This window comes from Cicer arietinum, chromosome 5 (genome assembly GCF_000331145.2).
Source record: "Cicer arietinum cultivar CDC Frontier isolate Library 1 chromosome 5, Cicar.CDCFrontier_v2.0, whole genome shotgun sequence".
Lineage (NCBI taxonomy): Eukaryota > Viridiplantae > Streptophyta > Magnoliopsida > Fabales > Fabaceae > Cicer > Cicer arietinum.
The window spans coordinates 49,304,877-49,314,878 of NC_021164.2; the positions used below are offsets into that span (position 1 = coordinate 49,304,877).

Here is a 10,002-nt window from a genome sequence, read left to right on the forward strand (position 1 = left end):
TCTATTTGCTTGTCTATTTTAGCTATATATTGCTGTTAGGTTAATTTATGACAAACTCAGCTGTTTCTTCTTGCAATGGATAATGCATTATTTCTTTGTTGATTGTTTTATTGGTTGTTTGCTGCTTATGTTATTAGTTTACTGCTGTTATTTTATAACTAAGGACAAAAGTCGAGAAAGCTGGTTAGCTCATTTAATTTGTTTCTCTATTGAAATTGTTCCATGATCCCATTGCTGCTTTGCTGCCTCATCATTTGTTTGATGCAACTTAGGGTCGTAATTTTTTGTAGTTGTCATGCTACTTCACCGAAGTGGTTGAATTATCACAATTGAAAAGTCGTAGAGCTAGGGTTGGACTATTAGTAATTACTGAATTTGAGAATATTATCTAATTAATTTACGGGGTTACTTTCTCTTTTTGTAGCATGTTGAAAAGTTTTTGAGTTGGTTCACTTTCATTTGATTTTAATGGGATGATATGCTTTGATGAGAAAATCATATCCTTACATGCACATTTATAACAAATAACGCATATTTAATTGGCTAAATTACATCTGTGGTCCCTTAACTTAATTTCAGGTAACGTTTTGGTTATTTATCTTTTTTTTTTCTCGATTTGGTCCTTTATTTTAATTTTAAGTGACAATTTGATATTTTATGTTTTAAAATTTCAACAATGTTATCCTTTTTTATACAAAAATTAAAAAAAAAAAATTCAAACAAAACTCATAAAATTAATTATATTCTTCGATATAATACAAATTTCATCAAATTCGTAACGCAAATCTTCAAATAAACTCATATTTTCATACTTTATTTTATATTGTTAGGAATAAAGGACGAAATCGAGAAAAAAAAAAGATAAAGGACGAAAACGTTAACTGAAATTAAGTTAAAGGACCACATGTGATATTTAGCCTATTTAATTTACTTTGAACTCACTTTAGAGGAGGCAAATACTATTGGGAGAGGGGATGAGACCTTATAACTAGATTAGGCCCCCTATAAAAATATTTTTTTTAAATCTTGGCCCATTATTTCATGGGGCTTAAGAGAGGGTGCTCAGGAGGCTTATAGGCCCTCAATATTTTGATAATATTGAGATTTTTTCTTGAAAAATTTTGAATTTCTTTTTAAAAAAATATTTTTTTTCGAAAAAAATTTTGTGAGAAAAATAAAAAAAAAATTATCAAAATTTTTTGTTTAAAAAAAAATCGATTTTTTTTTTGAAAACGTGGGCCTATAGGCTCACTAAGCCCCCAAAATTTTAGGGGGCTGAGCTTACTTTTTAGGGGCTTTTTAAATTATAAAATTTGTTGACCCCTTCAATATGTGAGCTGAGGCCAATAATTAGGGGTTGTCAAATTGACAGCTCTACTTATAACTTAGTAAATATACTTAATATTTGATACTAATCTATATCAAGTTAATGATTTGAAATTTATGTGCCAGGTACAGGGCTTAGTATCATGGACACAAATGAGGAGGAGAGAGTAAAGGTTTGAATAAATATGCTGATAACATTTAATTGGTTAATCTCATTTAATGTAGATTTCCACTCTTGCTTGTTAATCATATGAATTTTCTTAGGACTCATAATGAGATTAAAGTTGTGATAATTACAGGGAAAAACAGTAGAAGTTGGAAGAGCACATTTTGAGACAGAGACAACTAGGTTCACCATTTTGGATGCACATGTGAGTATATGTATTGCTTGATTTTCCTCATATCAGTTTTCTCTGTCTTGTAAGTACATATTCTTTAGAGTAATAAATTCAAAACTTTCAATAACTGAAATTTTCTATTTTAGAAATTTTATATTATTTGGAAAATTTCAAAATTTATTTAAAAAATTTAAAATTATATTTTAGATGATTTAAATTATTCAAAAAGTTCCAAAAAAAAAATTTACTATGCTTTAAATTTTTTTTAAATATTAAAAAATTTACTAAAATTTCAAAATGTGTGAATGAAAAGTGAAAAGAAAAAAATTATCAACTTTTTATATATAATAAAAAAAGATAAAAGAAAGGTAAAACAGTCAAAATTATCGAAACAGATTGTTGGGTCTGGGCCTGATGGACGCAGTTGGTAAAAAAGCCCAAGACACACTTTCACCTTCTCGTTTGCCGGAACTGTCTATAGTTCAAACCTTCTCGTTTGCCGGAACTGTCTAGCAAAGTAAAACCTCTCTCTCTCTCTCTCTTTACAGCAACCAACTAACCATGGATGTTCTGATGCTGGAGGCTCCACCGTCATACGGTAGGTCAAGCAATTCCGACCCCGAAATCATCGACGCATTACCTTACATCGACGACGACTACAGTAATCCTAGGGTCAAGATCGAAGTCGACCGCCTCGTCGAGGAAGAGATGCGTCGCAGCTCCAAAAAACCCGCTGATTTCCTCAAAGATTTCCCTCCTCTTCCCACTTTCAATTTCGAGGTAACCTTTCTTTCTTTTTTTCTTTTCTTCACTATCGCATTGATAGGGTTTTTGTTTTCATTTATGAGTATGTGTGAAATTACAGGACTACCCTATGATTGGTAGAGAGTATGAACGTGTAAGAGCTGGTAGGCCTCCAATTTCACTTGACAGGTCAAGATATGAATTAGAAATTCCAGCTATGAATAAAAGGAACGATGAAACTGCTTGGAAACAAGCTCTTCAAAGAGCTCAACGACTACTTCAATATCAAACCATGAGGTGTGTTGTGTAACATTGAACTGTTAAATTGTCTATCTATGTGCTTTTATCATTTCACTCAACTTTCACTTGATATGATACTAACAAGGAGACACTAACACATTGGCACTGGTAATCATTTGAGAGAATGAATTAATTGAATGTAATCAATGTGTCAGTGTGGTGTGAATGTCCAACATTGACATGTCGGACACACGACACACCTTCCATCATAAGTGTTGGTGCTACAGAGTTCACATCACATTGTCCCTTATTTGATTAGTTTCTAACTTATTCAACTTGTTAATTTGGAAAGAAAAAAAAGTTCATAGTTATTATTTTTATGAAGTCTTTATTATAAGCTTATTAAATAAGAGAATTTATGCGAAACTGAAATTATTATTGCAGAAACTATTGTTTGTAGGCAACACATCATCAGAGGTTCTTTAACTTACTATAATCTTTCAAATAGGTCATTTATTTATTTATTATCAAAATGATCATTTATCTTTCTAAATGTCAGCAAGTTGGACTTTGTGGTTTTGCTTTCAAAACCGTACTAAAATTACCTAATTTTTGTATTCGTTTGAAATTTAATTTGTCAATATGTCTTTATTTTGGAATTGTTGTGCTATTTTGAGTTTATAGGACCCCTGGTGCAGTTTTGTCGTTGTTTATAAAACTCATACCTATTTTGAGATTATTTTGATGTTTCTTTTCCCAAACTGCTTGTGGAGAAGTTTATCCAAACTGATTCATTGTCAAACGAGGGAATATGATATGATTATTTATGACTTGCTAATACTAAAAGTCAATTGTTGAGTTGATGTAGAAGCACCACAAGCATGGAATGTATGGATAGTTTAAGCCACAGGTTTATAAAGGCATAGCAGTGGTGTAGTTGACGTTATATGCATCCTATTTTTAAGTAGTGTTTTGATTGTTTTTGACCCTTTGTAGTGGGCATATTATGTTATCTCTATTCTTAGTTGGGTCTATCATGCAACATGAAATGTTTCTAATAAACGTTTTAAGATTCAGATTATCAGAAAGTTGTTTACATTTGTTTAACCAGTTAATCTGCAGGATGGAAAATTTGGAGTTGTTGTTAAAATATGGTCCTGATGCCTGGAAGCAGCACAATCGACGGTTGGAAGTATACTTGACAAGGTTTGTTAATTGAATTATTGTGGGTCAGATTAGGTTTTTTTTGTTAATAAACTGATGAATTCTACATTTGTTACCCATGTGGGTTCAATCCATTTTCTTGACTATCTGCATGTGCTTGGGCAAATTAACATTCTTACAGACCTGCCTTGGTTCTGTATGACTGACTCATACGTAGAATACTCTTCCTTTCTATGTTAAATCTCTTCCCTAGGGCAAACAGCTTAAGCTTTTTCATTGAATTGGTTCTTGAAAGCAACTATGTGGATAAAGAATGTCTCATAGTAAATATGATACTAGAGGTCGACAGCCTCAGATGTGCTCGAGGCATTTTCTCTTTAGTTTCTAATTAGCAGGTATTCAGATTGACTTGGCTTTCCTCATAGTGGTATGATTACCTAAGGCTTTTTGGAGTGTTTCACTAAAGAAACTTTTACCAGATTCTGTAAATCTCTTGTTTAGAGCATTTCTTTGTTCAGTGCTTCACATAACTCACGACCTTGTACATCTAATGCCTGTGATATTATTCTCTAACAATAGTTAATATTAATTGTTCTAAGTGGAATATTTGTTTGATAAATGACTAATTTTTAGGGCTGTATTTCATAGCTTTGTATCATTTTTCTTTCATTCATTTTAATCAAGGAACTATTATTCTGTTTTGTCACATATTTATCATTGTAACTTGATATGACAAAGTGACATCATCTTTGTTCACTGAGTTTGGTTTAGACCTGTGAGTTCTTTAGTCTGTATCTTATATATATTTATTTATGTTTGTGTGGTGTAGAGTTAATCTTCAATGTTTGATATTACGTAAATGATTAAGATTATGTCCAATTGAAACCATCAATGTAAGATTGAATTGTCAAAATTTGCTTTGTGGATCTCGTATGCTTTCACACACTTTCATCTTACAAACCATAGAAATAGATCAAAAAGATGTTGCTTAAGCTCTGTAACTCCTATTCCTTGTCTGCGCATTTCACTTTATGTATGGCATTGGTTATAGTTGTGTTATCTATTTTCAGAATGCAAAAATTAGCTCAGGAACAAAATGAAAAGATTGAAAAAGTAAATCGTGAAAGGAAATATCATCAGGTGAATATGAATTACCTGTCCTCCCTTGTCTCTGTTATTTGTTAAAATCCTTTTCAAGTTTACTTACAATAACTTTTTAACTGTTTCAGCAAAATACTGCCTATGAGCTTAATGCTTTGTCCATGCAATGGAATGAACTCTGTCAAAAAAATATAGACATCAGTGCTGCGTGTGATTCCGTTGAAACTCGCCTAAATGAACTGAGAAGAGAAGCAGCAGAAAGGTGAGTCAGCTGTATAAATTTTGTTTTTCTTGGCTGATTTCATCTAGTTTTGGTGTTAAATTAGTTTTTCTCCTTTTTTTCCCAGAGGCTGGAACTTGGATGCTATCACTGAAAATGGCCAATTGAATCATTCCGAATCATGAGATTCTTGTGTTCTTATCTTGTTTTGTACCCTTAATTTTGACTTTAACTGCTATTGTACCTATAAATATTAAATAATATTTAGTTTATTATATCATGAAAATGCTTCCCATTTGCCCACCAAAAAGATATACATGACAACATATTAGAGTAAATAGGTTGAAAAAAAAAAGCGACTTGGTTATTTTGGTTTATTTATTTTCCATTTATTTATATATATTTTGATATGATTTTGGTTTATTTATTAAAATAACATTTGGATCATGAAAATTTATTTCTTGGCTTGTTACATAAGTACATGTCGATATTTGAATAACCAAATTTATTCATTAACTTTTATTTTTGCTGAAGAACTTTTTATATAAATGTACTACAAACAAGCCTTATATAGGGCATTAGCCAAGGGTGGATGCTTTTTCTGCTCCATAATTCTCGGCATTTTGTCAAATTCTATGAATGAGTTTTGAAATAGTGAAAAAATGTGATTAGTAATATTGGAAGTTCTAATCAGATAATATCTTTTACACCATTTTAAATAAATATTAGAAGATGGATAAGCAAACCACTTTAGCCAAGAGGCATAAAAGGCAAGAAATAATAAGATCCAAGTAGGCTGATATGAATAAATAATTATTAAAATCTAATTATTTTAAAAGAATATTCTAAAATAAAAGTCATTTCATTTGTAATTTCTCTTTTTCCTTTCTTATTTTATATGTTTGGTCCTGTTTGTGTTCATATAGAAATCTCACTGGAACATTATTTTGCATATATACATCTCGCTATAACAGATCTTTTAAGCAACATGACAACAACCATTTGCAAATTCTTAAAGACGTAAACTCTTCTCTTGAATAGCCTAGCCTACGTCAGGTCCAAGCCAGACTTTTTTCTTAAATAGATAAGGTCAAGACTTTAAAAAAAGTATATTTAGATAAAAATGTAGCCATATAATTAGCCTTTTAGGTCTATTAGGTCGGCCTATTTAAATAAATATAAATAATTTTTTTTTACTACATTAATTATTAAATTAAATTTTGATCTTTTTGTTATATATTCAACATTTAGTAATTTATGCATATTAAACTCCTTTAATTTTTGACATATCTAAATGTATTATTATAAAATATAATTTAAGTATAATGTATATAAAGTCATATTCTTTAAAACTTGATGTTAAATATCAAAATAAAATTAATTTCATTGATATATTGGGTGCATTTGTTTCAGTTTTTTTTAGAAAAAAAAATCTATTTTTTCATATCAAAAATCATTTCTAGAGTTTAAAAGGTGTTTCTTTCAAATTTTTTTAAAATCATTTCGGTAGAAAAATTATTTTTTGACAAAAATATGAAAAGCTAAAAATAGTAGTTTCTCGCATTTGTCTCTTGCGATAGATGAGAGAGAAAGATGATAGAAAGTTGAAAAAACACATAACTTAATTTCTTGCCTCTTGTGTTTTCTCTTTTATGCTGGCCATTTTTTTCTTTACATGACGTTGTCATATTTTGACCTTTCATCTAGGTTTTCTCTACATATTTGTTTTATTGGTTGTGTGTTGATTTATTGATTAACTTGAAATGTGTCTACTAAATGTATTAAACTATTAAATTTGGAATTGCTCAATTTGAAACATTTGAATTGGTTTGTAATAGTAAATTTGACGAAGATTATTATAGGAAGTATTAAGCAGTGACTTATGGATAATGAAAATATGCCTTGGTGAATATGGATAATAGAACTTGGTGACTATGAATAATAAAACTATAAAGACAATTCATTCTGAACTGTTTTAAATGTGATTTAACATTATTGCTGACTTAAATATCAATTAGAATAACAACTAAAAAAGATATAAAAAAAATTGAGAGTGATGAAAGAATTGTTGCAAATTGGTACGTGTATAGAGACTAGGGGTGGGAATAGGTCAGGTCAGGCTTTGAAAGGTCTGAGTTTGACCTATGATTAGTTTTTTTAGGCCGTACAATAGGTTCTATTTTTTTTTTTTTTTTTTTCGGTCTAGCCTAGCCTTTTTTAAAATCTAGTCTGACCTGAAAGCCTATTAAAAGCCTTTTTCACATGAAAACATTCAAATGTTATATTTTACATCTTTTTTAAATAGGCTAAACTATGCCTTTAAATAATAAATTTGAAACAAAACACCCTTTAAACCCTAAAAAATGATTTTTAGTTTCAAAGAACTTTTTTTTTTCGTGAAACAAACGCACCGATTATTATCTCTCAAATAAATATGAAACCGACTACTGAGTGATTGTCTAATTGAACGACTACTGAATATAGAATCGCTATTAAATATAGAATGACTACCAAATATGAAACGACTAATGAGTGATTGTCTAATTGATAGACTTTAAAATAGGAAATAATATTATTAAATTAATAATAATAAAAAATAATATTAATAAATAATAAATTATATATAGGTCGGTCTGTTAGACCTAATATGCTTTTTTATAAGCCTGAGCTTGACCTAGCATTTTTATTAAATAGGTCAGGTAAGGCCACACCAGACCATAAATAGGTCAGGCCATAGGCCCCTAACGAACGGCCTAGCCTATTCTCATCCCTAATAGAGACTAACATTTATTTGTATGTCCTTTATGATAATTTTGTAGTTTAAAAAAAAAATATTTTTACAACATTGTATACAAACATGTTAAAAATTATTTTAAAAAATCATTTTTATAATACTAAACAAACAGGATTTCAAAATTATTTTTAAAATAATCTCTAAATTATTTAAAACAAAAATCAATTTTATTTAAGCTCAAACAAACGCACCCATTAACTCGTTAATCTATTTAAAATTATGTTTGATTACTTGTTCAAAAATATTAAAATGAAATAGACTTTTAAGTAAGCTAACAGGTTATATCATGCTTCTATCAAGGTTAGACTCAGACCTAAAAAGTAAGTCTATGACAGGCCACAGACCATGCTTAGACCTTGAATTTTTGACAGGCCAAACTCAGACCTAACAAAGACTAGTTTGACTCAGTGTATTCTCACCCCTATCTACAATCATCATCTCTTACGATATTTAAAGCAAGGCTTCACATTTTTCAAAAAAATTGGAAAAGTCAAAACACTATTTTTATTATTTCTAAAAACGAATTCATTCTCTTGAGTTTATCTTTCATTTTGTCTTTATTATTTTGAAATTGTGATATTCATCGTAGTTTTTCATCTCTTTATTAGTAATTTAAAATTAAACATTGATTGTAAAAAATAAAAACTAAAAATATTCTTAAAAGAGATCCTCAATTTTTCTTTAACTCAATTCATCTCATTATTAAAATTATTTTTCCTCCCTCTATACTTAATCAATGTGAGTTTAGAAACTCAAACCTCAAACCTGAATTTCCAAGAACACATTAGATAAAAGAGCACCCAGTTAGATGCTTTAATTTGGAATGTCTTACTAAATTATTCCTATCACTTTGTATAATACTTGTGAGTTACTTCTAAAAATTAGGGTTGCAAAAGCATGACCAATTTGAAGATCTTTAAATTTCGGACTATGGTGACTAACAAGTAACAACTTAAATTGCTCATGTCTTTTATATTGTAGCCTCTTGAAGCAATTCTTCATTAATAATAAAAGTTTGGCTTAATTGCAGTTTTGGTCTATATATTTATACTGATTTACGAAATTGGTTATTCTATTTTAAAAGTCGACAGTTTTGGTCCCTCTATCAGATTTTTGAACTAAAAAAATGACGATTTAATATATCTTAAATGACGTGACATACAATTCTATGATATAGAAGTATCTAGATCCATTAACTATTCATATGTCATTAATGAAATTAAAAGTATGACAAATTTCCAAAGTTGAAATTTAACTTTTTACAGCGTCTTATTTCAATTTCATGGGTGTTAATCACTCTACATCATCGTATCATATGTCATGTTATTTAAAAGACTTAATTGCAGCTTTGATCCCTATTGTAACACCCCGATTTTCAAAGCGAGGGTATTTTTTTTTTTCAAAAGAAATTAAACTAAAACAGAGAAATAAATAAGGAAATGCCTTTGGATAAATAATTGAGTCATTATAATTCACAAGCAGCGGAAAAGTTTCTCCAAATATAAATCCAAAGCATTTACACAACAACAAATGGTACATGGAACCCATTCAAATAAGATGTCAACTAACAATATTAGTATAAGTACAGTTTTCCAAATTAAAATACTCCAACCCAAAAAGAAGGACGTCTAGTCCCTATACATCAACCTAATCTGATCATCCTACCAAAAAACTATACACCCTGAGTGATCTTCACGCGCCCCGTGAGAACCTCCTAACGTAACTCCAGTCAAGCATTCCCATCCGTAGGGTACGAACCGGTAAGATCGTCCTGGCTCTCATCTGAGGGCAAAGCCCAGATTTCCACAATAGTTGTAAAGGGTCACCAACCGAAATTAAAAAATAACACATAACATTTAAGTTTTAAATGCACAAAATAACCTTTCAACTAAGCATGCACCTTAAAAGGATTTTCCATATGCTAAAAGTTCATGTAATGCTTGCCAATTAAAAATGAAATCAAAAAGAAGTTCTCAAACCATCAAGTAATACATAACTGACCAAAGCATTGATAAATCAATTGAGCAATCGATTATCTAACTCAAAATAAGGACTTCTACTGAGCCAATCGATTG

The 10,002-nt window shown here is 29.9% G+C and overlaps 1 protein-coding gene across 1 annotated transcript; it reads left to right on the top strand.

Annotated features, from left to right (window-relative positions):
- The first annotated feature begins 2,126 nt into the window (after positions 1–2,126).
- On the top strand, positions 2,127–5,408 carry LOC101508673 (pre-mRNA-splicing factor SPF27 homolog). The gene is made up of 6 exons (XM_004499944.4): positions 2,127–2,444; positions 2,530–2,705; positions 3,771–3,854; positions 4,883–4,952; positions 5,042–5,175; positions 5,261–5,408. Exons 1-6 carry the CDS (start codon positions 2,226–2,228, stop codon positions 5,316–5,318), a joined length of 741 nt encoding a protein of 246 aa, XP_004500001.1. The 5' UTR covers positions 2,127–2,225; the 3' UTR covers positions 5,319–5,408.
- Positions 5,409–10,002: the final 4,594 nt, after the last annotated feature.